General features: G+C 39.3%; 1 protein-coding gene across 3 annotated transcripts in view; it reads left to right on the forward strand.

The window, feature by feature from the left end:
- Positions 1 to 18,261, forward strand: part of LOC127412594 (myotubularin-related protein 13-like) — a 179,271-nt gene that overhangs the window by 140,002 nt on the left and 21,008 nt on the right. For 2 of the 3 annotated variants that reach the window (XM_051649073.1, XM_051649081.1), the window contains exons 23-29: positions 2,777 to 2,904; positions 5,298 to 5,473; positions 10,395 to 10,522; positions 10,647 to 10,848; positions 11,912 to 12,108; positions 14,797 to 14,934; positions 16,328 to 16,411. In XM_051649073.1, coding sequence (XP_051505033.1) covers positions 2,777 to 2,904; positions 5,298 to 5,473; positions 10,395 to 10,522; positions 10,647 to 10,848; positions 11,912 to 12,108; positions 14,797 to 14,934; positions 16,328 to 16,411 — 1,053 coding nt within the window. The remainder of the gene's footprint in view (positions 1 to 2,776; positions 2,905 to 5,297; positions 5,474 to 10,394; positions 10,523 to 10,646; positions 10,849 to 11,911; positions 12,109 to 14,796; positions 14,935 to 16,327; positions 16,412 to 18,261) is intronic. The other variant, XM_051649089.1, reaches the window with a different exon arrangement.

The following is an 18,261-nucleotide window of genomic DNA, read 5'->3' on the forward strand; positions in this document are numbered from 1 at the left end:
ATTTCACACAAAGGTGTACACTACAGTCTTCAAAGACAAAGGACAACTGACTCTAACTAGGACAGAAGGAGATGTGGAAGGCCAGATGTACAACTAAACAAGAGGATAAGTACATCAGTCTCTAGTGTAAGAAATAGATGCCTCACATATCCTCAGCTGACAGCTTCATTGAATTCTACACGCTCAACACCAGTTTCACTGTACAACAGTAAAGAGAAGACTCAGAGGTGCAGGCCTTATGGGAAGAATTGCAAAGAAAAAGCCACTTTTGAAACAGAAAAACAAAAAGAAAATGTTAGAGTGGGCAAAGAAACACAGACATTGGACAACAGATAATTGGAAAAGAGTGTTATGGATCTTAACCCCATTGAGCTTTTGTGGGATCAGCTAGACTGTAAGATGCCTGAGAAGTGCCCGACAAGACAGCCACATCTATGGCAAGTGCTACAGGAAGTGTGGGGTGAAATGTCACCTGAGTATCTTTAACAAACTGACAGCTAGAATGTCAAGGATCTGCAAAGCTGTCATTGCTGCACATGGAGGATTTTTTGTTGAGAACTCTTTGAAGTAGTTTAAGAAGTTCTGAAAAAAATTCAAATTGTAATAGTAATTTTTCATGTTATTAATATCCTGACTATACATTGTGATCAGTTGAATGCCACTTTGGTGAATAAAAATACCAATTTCTTTCCATAAGAGCAAAATCTGTACATTATTCCAAACTTTTGGATGCCAGTGTACTTCCGGAAAAGTTTTTCTTCATTCTTTGTTCAACGGTAAAAATAAGTTCTAAACAGTTGAGCAACAGTTTACTGTTTGCAAACATTCAGACACCCACCACACTGCTGTGGGAAGCATTTAAAAGTACATTTAAATATGAGGACGCTCAGTAAAACCTTAACTAATGTGACATTAAAATGTGTCATCAATGACTTTATCCCTCATTCTATAAGTAGAATTCGCAGTAAAAGATGCTTTTTAACCACTCGATGATGATTAAAAGTAATATATATGCAGTAGAAAATGTTTAATTTGTCTTGTTTACATTCTGAATTCATGGAGCTATTGAGCTAACGCTATACGCTGCCATAATATGCGCCGATTACACTTTCATTCTAATTTATGATGACACTGATACTACTGCAAAGATGGATGTATAAAAGGGAATGTTAAAAGAATGATGATAAGAGAGGCATATCTTACTTTGGGCAGATGTGTGAATGGCTTTTGCTGCAGATGGCATGAGTAAATGGGCACTTCAGAGTATTTGAGTAGATTTGATTCCTTTTGGAGACAAATTAAACAAAAAAATTGCATGATGCATTGCATGATTGTCTTGGAAAATGTCTCTGCGCGAACGATCGTACATATGTAGGTAAATTTGTCTCTACACACTGATACTGTCTCTACATCACTGATACACACTCATTACACATATGTATACTATGTACTGTATACTAGCATTCAGCACATTGCCTGGTCAACATACAGAACTGTCAAGTACTTGTACATTGGAATTCCTGTGTATCTTGCACATCTGTTTCTTGTGTGTATCTTGCACATCTGAGCCTCTTACTGTGTATACTTTTATTTTCTTAAACATCATACATTATGTGTAAATTGTACATACTATACTGTTATTATTATTTAGTATATTATTTTGTATATTTTCTCCCTATATGTATATACTGCAATGTGTAGACCACGCACCCACATTTTTCACTCTTCTCACTTGTGTACATGATGAAGTGACAATAAAAGTGATTTGATTTGATTTGAAATTTGCACCAGCTCACTAATAACTCCGCACACTGGTGTTTTCCTGTTGACTGATATTGACTGATTGAACAACATAAACAGATTTAGCTTTCAACCTCAAGGTAGGCGGAGCTTCAGGTCACATCTACCGATGACATGGACCAATGGCAGTAAGAAGGTGATTAGCAGCCGGTTAAAAGTTTTCCTAAAAGTTTCCCCAGGTGAGCTGTTACGAACCACCGAAACACCTTTTTGGATAGATTTTGTTCTAAAAGACGTCACACGCGTTTGTTCTTCGATTTCGTATGAAGTATATCAGGGCCTTTACTGTGGCCTTAGTAGGCCGCTTAATGTAGCCATCATAATGGTAGTGTAATTTACTTTTATGTTTTTAGCAGAAGATTTCTTACCATGCAACTTTGATAAAATGCAAAGATCATATTAATAGCAATTGCCAGGTCAAGGTTATACCAGACTTATGCATATAGAAGAGGGTCTATATACAAAACAGTTAAAACAGTTTTGTGTCTTAAAGGAATAGTTCACCTAAAAATGGAAAATCAAAAGGTGTGACGTTCCTTCTGCCGTGGAACACAAAAGGTGACATTTATCAGAATGTCCCGCATTCTCTTTTGCATACAATGTAAGTAGAACCATGAAACCACCATTTAGTGTAGTCCATTCAACTTGTGCTCTATATTCCAAGTCTTCTCAAGCTATACATTAGCTTTGTGTGATGAACAGACTAAAGTGTAAGTTATTATTATTATTTATAGCTTTCAAATCTCATTAGCGCTTGTACACATTTTAACCTGGCCACAAGATATGTCAAACCAGGTTTCACATCAAACATAATTGGTTCTTGGATGTCTCTTGCCCTCGATGTGACATGTTTGAAGGTTTTGAATTGAACACCTACAGGTTTGGTGACATGGTATTTTATTTGAATGAAGCTTGAGAGTTACTGGTCTGTATTTAGAGAGATGCTGTTTGTGTGTTTTTCTCTATGTGTGGGCAGTGGGTGAACAGGCAGTGATCAGAAGTTTTCCAGTCTCCACTATGACTAAGGAGAAAAAGATCACCATTCAGAACCAGCTACAGCAAAACATGCAGGAGGGGCTTCAGCTGAGATCTGCCTCCTTCCAGGTACTGCACTGACTGATTGAGCAGCTAGTGAAGGGCTTTATGTGCAAGCATTATTGATTGTATCCACCTTTTTCCTGAATGCGGAACTGTTCCACAATTCATAGCAGAAGCCTGTTTTGGTTTTCCAGTCCGAGGTTGGTTATATTGATATCATTAACTACTTTGAGTTGTTATGACAGCCAACCACTGCACAAATTAAGCTTGAACTCATTTTTACTTCAACTAAGACTTAAAATGGTTGTTGTTCTCTGTTTGGATTGCTCATTTTGGTAGTTTTTACCTTGTTCCTTGTGGAGACCAGAGCCAGAACATTTGTGTTTGTCCAGCGGCAATCAAAATTGACAACATTTCACATTTCAAAGGAGTTTAATCAAAAGAAAGTTGACATTTTGCAGTAGGCAGTCATTCCGCTGATGCTTTTGTCCAACGCAACAAAGTACACATACTGTATATGCACATTAATCAGACCACAATTGACCTTGGCTGTGTGTGCATGCACCGAAAGACAGAACATGTATTTAACACTTCTTTTTGTAGTTTTTTACCCTACATCTCTATCTGCTGTGCAACACTTTCTGGGTGTCCATCCACAATTTGTATGCTAATTTTGGGAAATTGCATAAAAAATATTGCTGGATCGATATACCAAGATGCGAATGAAATTTTCAAAATGCGTTTAAAAATGTACACTTGCTTGAGGTGGATAAATGTATTATTTGGTAAGAGGACATGCATATAAACTATAATGGGAAAGCAATTACCAAATAAATTCATAGATGTGGACTAACCAATGGAGCAATATCATTCCAAAGCATCTCAAATGTTATAGCCAAAGCCTGTCATCAAAAAGATTGGCTTGTATTACCTCCCTGAACTGTCTGCCAAGCTGTCGCTTCCTTAATTTGCAGCCAATCGCTAGCAAACATGATGTTCATCAGAGCATTATGTCTGCATGCTTTAAAGCGCAAGTATTTACTGCATTTAATAAAAGAACCACAGTGGCTTCCCTGGCGGCATCAACTTCCATTTCTATTTTTTCCAATTTCCCAGAAGGGACAATTTTATTCTCTTGAACACGTGGCATGGAAATGCTTCTTTATTTTAAATTGTTTGTGCAAAATCCTGTTTTTCCCCATTTATCAAAAAGGCATTTTGACTGTCTAAAAAAAAAAAGAAAAAAATATAAAATGACCCACTTCATTAAAATCTTCCTTAAACTCTTTCTGATGCTTGTTGAAGAGGAATATACATGCTTCAGACTGCACTCTCTGTTTGACTCCCAATCCGCACACTTCTAAACTATTCTACGTCATTTTGTAGTGTTGTTAGTGCGAGTAGTAGGTTAACACTGAAAATGCAGCAAAAAGAAGTGTACTATTTGTACCCGGATGATGCACTTCTTCAACCGTCAAAATGGAGTGTCATATGTTGGACACTTCATGCACTCTGCTCTTGCTTTCCATACGTAGCGGAAGGGGCGGAGTTACCTGGCTGCTATGCTGGTCTGACCAAACAATTGTAAATAATGGAGAATGTAGCAACTAGCAACCTTACAAATGTAAGTTGAGCGCTTTACCATCACATTGTTTGAGATACAAATGTTGAACTGAGGTTGGCTAATGCGCTAAAGCTAGCGGCAACACATTGCATGTGTTTGAAACGTCAATTCCATCAGCTGTTAAACGGCAAATGCTTCTGTGTGGTAAAAAACCATTAAGTCTTCCATTTGGATCGATACTACACTTTAAACATTTAAACATTACATGGCTGAGTGCATAATATATGTTATAAGTGCAAAGTGTATAGTGTGTTATTTGGGACACAGCTCATGTCTCTTCATGGATGAGGACAGAGCAAAAAAAAAAAACACACGTGTTGTGTTCTTCACTACGCATGGACTCTAGGTCCATAAAGACTTTATGGCTCATTCCTATCGTTTTACTAACTTAAGCTATAAACTCAGGCCCTGTATGGAAACAAGGGTCATTTGGGCTGGTCTGCCCACGTGTGGCAGCGAGGAGTCTGTGTCCGGAGTGCATTAACTGGCCCTCCTTAAAGCCTGGAGTCCATTGGGAAGATCAGGCCAGACCCCTGGGGATCAGAGATAGAAGAATGCTTGGGGGAGGTGGAGAGTGGTGATATGGGGTCATACAGACAAGTGATAATGTAGCCAAACCTCCTTTTGAAAATGAAAAAAGATCTTGTTCCATACTCCTATTCAGCTTGGAGTAGTTTATTTTGCCCCTAAAATTTCAAACGGTTACTTGCAGATTTTCTTCATGAAGGTGTGACCCTTGCTGAAATCTATTTATACTACTTAGTATACCACTTAATATTGCTAATATGGAAGGTATTTCGGAATTGGTCTCATCTTATATTGTACTTTGTCTTAGCTAATTAAGGTGGCGTTTGACGAGGAGGTGAGCTCAGAGATGGTAGAGATCTTCAGGAAACACCTGCAGCGAATCCGTTACCCACCATCCATCTTTAGCACTTTCGCCTTTGCAGCAGGACAGATGACACCACAGCTCATATTACCCAAACAGAAAGAGAGGAACGCAGGCTTCCGGTCAGTGTCATGCAATAAATATCTGTCAGATAGGACCCACATAGTTTAAATTAAACATTAATTCAGTATGTTTACATGCACTTTAAAAGTTCAGTTTCAGTCGGACAAAAACAACAATTTATCTATTTATAAATCATACCATTCAGATTTTTCTTGCTATTCTTGGCTTTGTCCAGCATGTACACATTAGTCAGACCACAATTGGCCTCAGTATTGTACTCGTGCCTAGAAAGACAGATGAAATGCATTTATCACACTTCCTCAGCTGATGTCCTTCCTTCAAATATTCGAGTATGCATTGTGTCATATATACAGTGGCAAGAAAAAGTATATGAACCCTTTGAAAATGCCTGCATTTATGTATAAATTTGTCTTAACATCTGGTTTGAAATTCATCTAAGTTACAATAATGAACAAACACGATCTGTTTTAACTAATAACACACAAATTATTGTAATGTTCTTGTACATATTGAATACATCAATCAAACATTCACCGTGTAGGTTGGAAAAAATATTTGAACCCCTAGGCTAATGATGTCAACAAAAGCTAATTACAGTCAGGAGTTGCAAACCTGACATCAAATTAATGAAACCAGATTGGAGGTGTGGGTTAGAGCTACTTTGACTTATAGAAATCACTCAAAAATGTTGAGTTTGCTATTTACAAGAAGCATCTGCTGACGTGGACCGTGCCTCGCAAACAGAGATCTCAGAAGACCTACGATCAAGAATTGTTGTTTGCATTAAGCTTGAAAGGGTTACAAAGCTATCTCAAAGAGCTTAGATTTTCATCTGTCCACAGTAAGACAAATTGTCAGTAAATGGAGACGATTTAGTTCTGTGGCTACTCTCCTTAGAAGTGGCCGTCCAGACAAAATGACTCAAAGGGCACATCGCAAATTTCACAATGGGTTAAAAAAGAACCCTAGAGGGGGGCCTGGGTAGCTCAGCGAGTATTGATGCTGACTACCACCCCTGGAGTCGCGAGGTTGAATCCAGGGTGCGCTGAGTGGCTCCAGCCAGGTCTCCTAAGCAACCAAATTGGCCCGGTTGCTAGGGAGGGTATAGTCACATGGGGTAATCTCTTAAGGTCACGATTAGTGGTTCTCGCTCTCAGTGGGGCACGTGGTAAGTTGTGCGTGGGTCGCGGAGAGTAGCATAAGCCTCCACATGCTGGGAGTCTCCGCGGTGTCATGCACAACGAGCCACATGATAAGAAGCGCAAATTGACGGTCTCAGAATTGGAGGCAACTGAGACTTGTCCTCCGCCACCCGGATTGAGGTGAGTAACCGTGCCACGATCCTTCACACGACCACTGCTAATCACAAACTGCTCAAAGCGCGACACACATCAGGTTCAGCAGCGCTGCAGTTGAGGGTCACGTGAGTAAACACGTCTGCTTTGCGTTGGTCGAGCTGTGCGGTTGAGCAGATAATAGCCTGCTTTCAGAACAATAGCATACTTGCCTGGTGTAAATAAATAGTTACTACTGAGATTATCAAGCTGGCATGAAGGGTCCTTAACGTTCCACACACACAAGACTCTCAAATCAACATAATTCAAGGTGCACTCAGTCATTGTTTTCCTCATTACAAATTTTTACTCAATGAAATAAACAGTAATTTTTAAATATATGTATAAAATCGATCACTCACGTGAGATGAAGACTTCATTTTAGTAACCTTATAAAAGTTGCTTTATTCTGCATGGACAGGGTCTGTCTTTTTTTCTGTTTGTCTGTCTGTCTATCTATCTCTCTTTTTCTTTCTTTTTGGAGGAGGTTTGGCACAGGGATTTACAGGGAAATTTAAAAATGTCACTTCATGTCAAAAATGTTGCAGACCCCTGCTGTACATCCCTGCTGAAAAGACCAGCTAAAACCAGCTTAAGCTGGTTGGCTGGTTTTAGCTGGTCGCCCAGCCCAGCCAGGCTGGTCAGTTAGCTGGGAGGCCAGTTAAGATCATCCTGACCAGCCAAGACCACCCAGACCAACTAAGACAATCCTGGTCAGCATGACCAGCCTGACCAGCTAAAAAAGTGTTCAAAACCCCTTTAAAATCAGCCTGACCAGCTATGACCAGGCTGGGTGACCAGCTAAAACCAGCCAACCAGCTTATGCTGGTTTTAGCTGGTATTTTCAGCAGGGCAGCGTTTAATGATTATTTCAATGGCTTTGCAATGTAAACATCATGAAGTATACATACAATAATATGGAAGCCTACCAACCACGTTTTTATAGGCATAAAACGCAACACTCAATTTTATACAATATGTAACGGGGGTCCGGCTCTGTCTCTCTACCCACCAAGGAGTCCTTGGCCTGAAAATGGTTTAAGACCCCTGCCCTAGAGTGACAGCTGAAGACTTGAAGGAATCATTGCAACTGTTTAACATCTCTGTTCATGAGTCTACTATATGGAAAACATTAAACAGGTATGGTGCCCATGGCAGTATACCACGAAGTAAGCCACTGTGTTTCAAGAAAAACATTGCTGCGCACCTGAATTTTGCCAAAGACCACCTTGACACTCCACAACGCTACTGGAAAAAATTTTGTGAACTGATGAAACTAAGGTTGAATTGTTTGGAAAGAACACAAATCACTACGTATGGCTTAAAAAGGGCACCGCATACCAACATGAAAACATCAACCCAACAGTGAAGTACGGTGGAGGTTGCATCGTGATTTTGGGCTGCTTTGCTGCTTCGGGGCCTGGACCGCTTGCTGTCATCGTGTGAAAAATAAATTTCTAAGTTTATCAAGATATCCTACAGGATAATGTCAGGGTGGCTGTGTGCCAGCTGAAGCTCAGTAGAAGTTGGGTGATGCAGCAGGACAATGACCCTAAACATCAAAGTAAATCCACTACAGAATGGTTTCAAAAAACGAAAATCCACCTTTTGGAGTGGCCCAGACCTTAACCCAATAGAGATGATGTGGAATGACCTCAAGAGAGCTGTTCACACCAGACATCCTAAGAATGTGGCTGAGCTGAAGTAGTTCTGTGAGGAAGAATGGTCAAATTCTTTCTGAACGTTGTGCAGGTCTAATCCGCAGCTACCAGAAATGCTTGGTTGAGGTTATTGCTGCCAAAGGAGAGCAACCAGTCATTAAATCCAAGGGTTCACTTACTTTTTCTACAGCACTGTGAATCTTTAATGGGATGTGTTCAATAAAGACATGAAGGATTACACTGGTGGCCAAAAGTTTGGAATACTTTGGGTTGTCTTAGACCCTGACGGTCGAGAGGAGGCCACTGGGGGTCTTCTGGGAGGACCACACATCCTGCCAGCAGAGGGAGCACTCTTTCTCACAACTTACCGTATTATTTTCAAGGGCACTCCTCATGACCCTCTAGGTAAGTGCAAACATTTAAGGCCCCGATATACACTGGTGGCCAAAAGTTTGGAATAATGTACAGATTTTGCTGTTTCGGAAGGAAATTGGTTCTTTAATTCACCAAAGTGGCATTCAACTGATCACAAAGTATAGTCAGGACATTACTGATGTAAAAAACAGCACCATCACTATTTGAAAAAAGTCATTTTTGAACAAATCTAGACAGGCCCCATTTCCAGCAGCCATCACTCCAACACCTTATCCTTGAGTAATCATGCTGAATTGCTAATTTGGTTCTAGAAAATCACTTGCCATTATATCAAACACAGCTGAAAGCTATTTGGTTTGTTAAATGAAGCTTAACATTGTCTTTGTGTTTGTTTTTGAGTTGCAACAGTATGCAATAGACTGGCATGTCTTAAGGTCAGTATTAGGTCAGTACAAAGGTGTACACTACAGTCTTCAAAGACAAAGGACAACTGGCTCTAACAAGCACAGAAAGAAATGTGGAAGGCTCAGATGTACAACTAAACAAGAGGATAAGAACATCAGAGTCTCTAGTTTGAGAAATAGATGCCTCACATGTCCTCAGCTGACAGCTTAATTGAATTCTACCTGCTCAACACCAGTTTCATGTACAACAGTAAAGAGAAGACTCAGGGGTGCAGACCTTATGGGAAGAATTGCAAAGATAAAGCCACTTTTGAAACAGAACAACAAAAAGAAAATGTTAGAGTGGGCAAAGAAACACAGACATCTGGACAACAGATAATTGGAAAGAGTGTTTATTTTTTCAAAGTAGCCTGTAGTTTTTCCCAACTCTGCTTATTTCCAGCAGAAGTTCTTGACGGGTTTGCGTTTGATTTTCTTAAAATAATAATTAAAAAAAGCCCTCTCATGTGACTGGCTGGATATTTTTTTATTTGATATAAGCTCTATTATTTAGATTTCATAATTTAGTATATGCATCGGTAAATCGCATTCAGTTGACGTATGGTCAGTGGTAAAACCATAAATGAGCATATTGCTGATAAGTGCGTAAACAATACAACTGGGAAAAAAAGAAAAAGTCATAGCTTTTAAATCTGTAATATCTTACAGTGTTTTTGTCAAAGACCTTCTTCAGGCATTCTATCAATTTCTTTGAAGATTTTACCTGTTGCAAGGGAAGTATTTCACTGTACAGTCTTGGATTTACTCTAAGTTTCTCAAATGATGCTGGCAATGTGCTCAACTGAACCAGAGAAGATTAATGGTGGTGGACATCCTCAAGTTTTCGGGAATCAACATTTTACGCGGAAATTACTTTCATATATTTACGAAATTTGCACATTTAATGACTAATTATTGCAGAAAACCAGCAAATTCCAAAGGGTTCACAGACTTTTTCTTGCCACTGTACTTGGACAAGTATATGAAGACTGTTGCTTTACGCAAAAACCTGCTGTAGCTTAATTATAGCTGCGCATGTAAACGTATCGATTGTTGAGTTGCGTTATTCCTTTCATTGCTATTGTTGAGGCTGCAACAAAACCCTCAAAATACAATATTAAATGGAAAACATTCTGCTCCTTGTAGCACACTATCGAAGACTATTGTGAAAGGGGCTAAAAGGGCCAGCATGATCACAATGGGCCGCCAGTCCACTCTGAAGAAAAACGAGAAGGGCAGCCGCATGACCTGGCATGAAGATGACGATATCTCCAGTAAGCATAGTTCACAAATGCATAGTATCAGATTTACATGTTCTCAAAGTTGAAAAAGTGTATATATATATATATATATATAGATAGATAGATAGATAGATAGATATATGCATGTTTGTTTCAGTCTCAGATGATGGGGAGCCACCCTCCAGCAGCACACTAAAAGCCTCTGATAAGTCCACCATGGAGCAGTTAGTGGAGCGAGCCTGTTTCCGTGACTACCAGAGGCTGGGTCTGGGTACCATAAGTACAAGCTCTACTCGGTCTAAAAGTGGCGAGCAGTTCCGTGTTACTGCGGTCAATAGGCTGTACTCACTGTGTCGCAGGCAAGCAAAAACCTACTTTCACAGCAGCATACATTTTTTTCTCCCTGCACAGCCAAGAGTTCATTTCATAGCTGCATTTCTATTAAGTTTGAAAATTATGTACCATTTGTGGGTGTTTCTTCAACTTCAGGCACTTTTAGCACTGTGAAACACAGGCTAAAACAGTCAAATCTGTACATAAAAGGCATTTGAAATGTACAAAAAAAATAATTATGAAGGCCTGGTAAAAAGTTTCAAAAAAGTCAGTTTTAATGTCGCAATAAAGTGCCTTGACAAGTGCAGTTCTAATTGGTATTTTACATATTTCCTACTGAAACAGGAAGTGGGGTGGGACATGTCAAATAGGCTTTAGTTTACACACAAACACGTACGCTTACAGTGAGGCTGGAGCCAGATAAATGAGAAACAAGCAAGTAAAAGATCAAAATATCTCAACGTTTGAAATCACAATACACTAAATATAAAGAATATAGAGCTCTTACTAGTGCTGTACATCCCGAGATACCTCTGAAAAATGCCTTCATTAAAAAATATGAATAAACTCCATCCACTTTCTCTGCTTTCGACGTCCGTTTTATTCAGAAGTGATCACCTCTGGAAACATTCAGATGTGAAATGCTTCAACCGACACCAGGTTTGTGTACATTGCAGACTCTTGAAAGGGGCGGAGTTAAAACTGACCAAAAGACTTTACATTTTTGGCCTAACTGCCGAGCAGCCTCGCATATGTCAGCAGAGAAGAGTCAGTCAAATCAGCGGAAGTGCAAGTTATGACATTTTGTTTGAAGTTTACGAGGTCAAAACATTTTTTTTTTACAATTGTACATGGAAGAATCAATCACAATAAGAAAAGAAATAGGGTAAATTTGGATTTCATGGTGACTTTAATGTGACTTTCATGTAACAAAAAGAAAGTTGAAATCTGTTGATTTCAATAAAAATCAACCCCTGGGACATGAAATTGCCCGAAGTTGAAGAAACACCATTGTCTCTCTCAGCAATGACTCCTCATCAGAATCACAAAACCTGCGCTAATTGGTGATATTGTCTATGAATTGTGCAGTTACCCTGGTCTCCTAGTGGTTCCTCAGATTGTACAGGACAGCAGTCTCCAAAAGGTGTCCCGCTGCTACCGGCACAATCGTCTGCCAGTGGTGTGCTGGAAACACCCTCGCACCAAAGCTGTGCTGCTTCGTTCGGGAGGTTTTCATAGCAAAACTGTGGTTGGGCTTTTCAAGTCTCAAAACCCTTCCTCATCAGGTAGGTTTGTGCTTTTGAACATGCAAATTACACCAACCAGTCTTGGGAAACATTTTCTAATAACTGTAACTAATGGTGTAACAAATGATGATTTGATTATGATTCTTTGCTAGGGATGGGAATTGTAATGATTTTAACATTTCCGGTTCCGATTTGATTTCTCTTAATGGTTCCAGTTCCTTAATGGTGCGTTAATGGAATTCTTTTCTTACTTCAGAGGAATAAATATCTGGAAGTAAGAAATGCAATTCTTTTTGGATATATTACCCTCAGCAGCCTGTAATGATGAGTGGATTATACATTTTATATAACAGGATACAGCCTTTTTTTAATTGAAATATTTTATTAATTCATACATTTTATACAGTACCACAAATTACAGCAAAACTCAGAATGTGTATCTTTAACTATACATTGTCATATCAACAGCCATCCAGTAATTACTTCGATTTACTGTAAGTCTCACAAGCGTTAAAAGGATAGGTCACCCAAAAATGAAAATTCTCTCATCGTTTACTCACTCTCATGACATCCCAGATGTGTATGACTTTCTTTCTTCTGCTGAACACACACAAAGGTTTTTAGAAGAATATCTCAGCTCTGTAGGTCCTCACAATCCAAGTTAATGGTGACCAAAATTGTGAAGCTCAAAAAAGCACATAAAGGCAGCATAACAGTAATCCATATGACTGCAGTGGTTAAATCCATCTTCAGAAGTGATATGTTTGGAGGGTGAGAAGCGGATTAACATTTAGGTCCTTTTTTACTATAAATTCTCCTCCCTGCCAAGTAGGTGGCGATATGCACAAAGAATGTGAATCGGCAAAAACAAAAGAAGCATGTGAAAGTGGGGAATTATAGTAAAAAAGTACTTAAATATTGGTCTGTTTCTCACCCACATCTATCATATCGCTTCTGAAGACATGGATTTAACCACTGGAGTCATATGGATTACTTTTATGCTGCCTTGTAGGTCCTTTTGGAGCTTCAAAATTTTGGTACCCATTCACTTGCGTTGTATAAACCTACAGAGCTGAGATATTCTTCTAAAAATCTTCATTTGTGTTCTGCAGAAGAAAGACATACACATCTGGGATGGCATTAGGGTGAGTAAATGATGAGAGAATTTTCATTTTTGGGTGTACTTTCGCTTTAAGCACACATAACACAGTAACAATTACTGGTTTATTTCAAGTCAAACATGACGAAATGAATAATTTGATGTTCCATATGTTTTTCATTCACTAAAAAGAACCGGCTCATAATTTGTTCATCCGAGAATCGGAAAACAGTGGTCACGCTGAATGTTTTGTGCTGCTCGTTTAGCAGTGGTGTTGCAGTATTGCTGAATGGTAGTGCAGAAAACACTGTCATAGTATTTTAGAATGTGTCTCATCTGCATCTGCAGAAGAATGCATGTTCAAGAACTAAAAGTCATGAAAATAATTTTGTTGGTATTTTAAAAAAATGCATCAATGCATCATAAATATCATAAACTTGGTCATGATTCGGTTAGATCTGATTATTTTGCTATGATTTATAGTTATTTAACATAAAAAAAAAAAAAACATGCCAAGAATAAAACTGTAACTTAATGGACAATGGAACATGTCTGTTCCAGATTACAGAGTTTCCACTCGTCATGGAAAACCTGGAATTTTTCAGTGCAGTTTTTCCAGACATGGAAAAGTCATGGAAAATTAGAAAAATACCTAAATGTCCTGGAAAATATTTTGGTATAATAAAACTGTTTCACTGTGTGACTGACATTTTTGTTACATGTACAAAAACATTGTATGATCGGGACTCGGGATAGCTGTCAAATACACATTCGTATTGTTTTGTCATTGCTGGCGGCTGCACATTGTGAAACGTCTACGGCTGTCTGTCATGAATGAAGTCCTGTCACGTACATTCTCTGCTCATCTGCTGTCATCTCAGCTTTGCTCCAACGAAATAGTATTGATATAGTTAAAAAAAAAAAAAGATTTTTTTGGTTCTAACATTGCTGTTTTGTTAACTACAAATACATTTAAGTTTTAAACCTTAGATAACGGTCAGACTACTGATTTTTTTGAAATTGAGTTCACAAACCGAGGTGGTAGCGCGGTGATGCGGCCTTTACACCTCGGGATGTGAGTTAATTTTCAGTAATAAATGAACGATCCGAGTCCGCTAATACCATGGTTACCACATGTAGGGTCCTTTGATTTCTTCGATGTGAAGAATTTAAAGGGACGGAATCAATGAATCCAGTCAAAAAAATGCCATTAGCTATAAAATGTTGAATGTCTCAGAATTTGACATATTTGGGGCGAAAAAGAATGTTTGAATGCACAAATGATCAAATTAAAATTCTGATATGTCCTAGTGTGATTATTAAACTGCAAAATGCGATTTAATTAAATAGATATATAATCTGCATGTGCTACGTTCTTCAAAATTAATGTAATGAATTCAGAAAAATGAATCATTCAAACTCACAATATACATCATGACCTCTCGTGTGTTTATTTGCTTAAATATTACACCTGTTGGGAACATAACATTTCCTGGAAATGTCCTGGAAAATTGTGCCTTGAAAAGAGTGGGAAACCTGCAGATGTATTCCGCAAAGAGTGTTGCAGACTAATTTTAGTCAGTAATTACTGGCTGAAATGACTGATGACTTTCTCTTGTTATCTTCAGCTCCTGCGTCCTCTGAGTCCTCCAGCAGTCTGGAACAAGAGAAATACCTGCAGGCTATCCTCAGCTCCATCCCCATCTACTTCAAACCCAATGGCAGCAACACCCTTACCAACCGTTCCTTCATTGGCTTGTCCCCAGGTATTGTTTTTAGAGATTTTTCTGTGTACTTCAAGGGTCTTATCTCCTCCTGGTTTCCTCTTGGTTGCACAAATTGTTATTTATGTTTCGAGGCCGATCTCCAAAGCAACTGGAGTACAATTGTGTGGTTATGTAAGGAAAGCAGGACAAGAAGAGGTCACCATCCATTCCTCTCCTTGTACTCATTGCTCCCCACAGCCATATTACAGATGGCTGAGACCACACAGATCCTGCCCCGTCAGCAATGTAATCCATCTCTGCCACAATGTTCCATTTATCCCAACCTGCTAGGTAAAAGACAGTCTCCTCTCACCAGTAAATGGCTTATCTTAGGTCTGATTATAGTGCTGTATGGAAGTTTGAAGGGATTCTCAGTTTAAAACAGATCTGTCTTGATACCTGTGAGGTTCATGAAGTGGGTTGCAGCAAGACCCTTCTCTGCAGGCCAAACCAGCATCTGACTCACAGCAATCAGTGTATTGTCCTCCTACAGCCTGTAATAGTATCCTGAACCCTAACCCTGACTCTCACTTCATTAAAAAGCATGTGGGCATCCCTACGCTATATGCCCATAAACTTGACTGATCCATACTGATCCAGGTCTAATAAAGCCTGTGGAAGAGGGTTAAAGTGTGTATCAGTGTTGAGATGTCATGTTGAATAATTACGTGTGTTAACTTTCAGAAATGTCTTGTTTTAGGGGCCGTTCAGACCAGATGCATTTTTGTGCTTTTTAAAAAGTGTCTTTTTTTCTCCCCAATTTGGTATGCCCAATTCCCAATGAGCTCTAGGTCCTCGTGGTGGCGTAGTGACTCGCCTCAATCCGGGTGGCGGAGGATGAATCTCAGTTGCCTCCGCGTCTGAGACCGTCAATCCGCACATCTTATCACGTGGCTTGTTGAGCATGTTACCGCAGAGACCTAACGCGCGTGGAGGATCACGCTATTCTCCGCGGCATCCACGCACAACTCACCACGTGCCCCAACGAGAGCGAGAACCACATTATAGTGACAAGGTATAGGTTAACCCAACTCTACCCACCCTAGCAACCGGATCAATTGGTTGCTTAGGAAGCCTGACTGGAGTCACTCGGCACGCAAGTTCAAGAGTTTTTAACTTGACACGGCATCCAAAAATAGGGCGCTATGAAACGGGATGCTAAAAAAACAGCGAGACTGTGCAACGGTCAAAGACTTCCATCTAGTGCATGTTTACATAAAAAAATAATTAAAAAAGCAGCACATATATACACACACATAAAAAACGCTTTTGTCTGAATGGCCCCTTACTCATTTCTTGTACTGATGTCTAGGGTTTGGAACAGAGCTGTGATGTCTTGTTTGTTCATTGTACATGATGCATGGTGTGTGATTATGTATCTTTATCTATTTAGCTAGTGAAAGAAGGGTGTCAAGAATACCAAAGATGGCCCCTGTCCATTTGGACATTTCCTTCCCTAATAGCTTCACCAGAGGAGGTGAGTGGGCCTCTACTCTTCGTGTCTATTGACTCCAAGGAGTTATTTAGCATCACACAAATTACCCATCTCTCATTTGATATCTTTAGTTGAATCTTCTGTCTTGATTTCTCATTTTCTGTGTTCTGTCACAGACTAAGTCCTCCTCCCACAAAAATACACTCGTGCAGCTTTGAATTTTGAATTTGAATTTTTAGTGGTGGTTCTGCTGAACTTTAAGATAATTGTGAGAGTGTTTCTTAAAAGCCATTTACACACTTGGCCATATTTTTAATACTTGTGATAAATTATATCTTAAGAAGTAATCACTTCCCCTGAGAAGGTCAATATCTGCACAATATCTTTGAATTTGTTATAACACCAACCAGGCCATGGTGGAAGTTCTTTTCTGTTATCCTTTCTTTTTTTTTTTCTTCTTTTTTATGTTGTGCATGTCAGTGCACAAGTGAATGATGGGAAGGGGTATTCTAGATGCAGAGTGTTTTGTGAGATGTTAAAAATAATCTACTTTAATAACTCCCCACGGACATCAGAACAAGGGGACATGTTGGGTAGTATTGATGTAGTAGTGATGTTAAGTAGCAATGGTTTGAATAGGGATTTTAAGGAGTAGTACACTCAAAAATTAAAATTCCTTCATCATTTACTTGTTTTGGGTGAACTGACCCTTTAAAATGCTTCTTCAAACTTTGTTTAAACCCCATTTGGCATCCCATTAGCTTGTTGTTGTTTTTGTCTGATATGTCTTGTTTTGAACACCACATTTTGGCATACTGCATTTTATGTCAGGTCATGATGGGTCGAGTTCTTGGAAAAGTGCTCATGGTTTAACAGAGACTTGGAGAGATAAGTTGATGCCGTGATAATGTTTCTTGTCATGTTGAAATCTGGGTAACACATAGCAGCTGCTGACGACGACTTATTCCTTGCCATTATGAGCTGTAATTAGAACTAGAACTAGAACTATATGGAATTAAAGCTAGTATATTCCAGAGGAGCAGGTGCAAGAGAAGACAATTCCCATCATGAGCACTTCACAGAAATGTAGAACGGTTTTCTTCCTCGTTTTTGGTTTCTATTACTTTATCAATGGTGGTATGCTTGCTAAGGCAACCATCACTATACTATTGCTGACAAAAGAATCCCATAGACCTGCATTGAAGGAGGGACCATGCCATATCTAAGCACCATAATATCATAGAAACTTGGGGGTGAGCTCTTTTGATTTGGTTTAGTAAACAGTCATCAAGCAGCCACCCTGAACATCCTAGCAACTGCATAGTAATGCCTGGGAACTGCCCTAGTATCATAGCTGCAAGTTTTGCACCAGCAAGGACCACCATTTTCTTCATTCATATAAACCTTCCACTTACTGTACATGTGTTCACAAAACCATTCTCAATGTCTTTAGTGTCCCATCTTTGCATACTTCACATATACACTCACTGAACACTTTATTAGGAACACTATGGTCTTAATAAAGTGCCCAACATGGTCTTCTAATTTTGTTGCCCATCCGCCTCAAAGGTTCGACGTGTTGTGTATTCTGAGATGCTATTCTGCTCACTACAATTGTACAGAGTGGTTATCTGAGTTATCATAGCCTTTCTGTCAGCTCGAACCAGTCTGGCCATTCTCTGTTGACCTCTCTCATCAACAAGGCATTTCCGTCAGCAGAACTGCCATCACTGGATGTTTTTTTTTTTGCCTTTCCACGAAAGCTCTAGAGACTGTTGTGTGTGAAAATCCCAGGAGATCAGCAGTTACAGAAATACTCAAACCAGCCCGTCTGGCACCAACACTCATGCCACAGTCCAAATCACGGAGATCACATTATTTCCCCATTCTGA

The sequence above is a fragment of the Myxocyprinus asiaticus genome, chromosome 2 (genome assembly GCF_019703515.2).
Source record: "Myxocyprinus asiaticus isolate MX2 ecotype Aquarium Trade chromosome 2, UBuf_Myxa_2, whole genome shotgun sequence".
Classification (NCBI taxonomy): Eukaryota; Metazoa; Chordata; class Actinopteri; order Cypriniformes; family Catostomidae; genus Myxocyprinus; species Myxocyprinus asiaticus.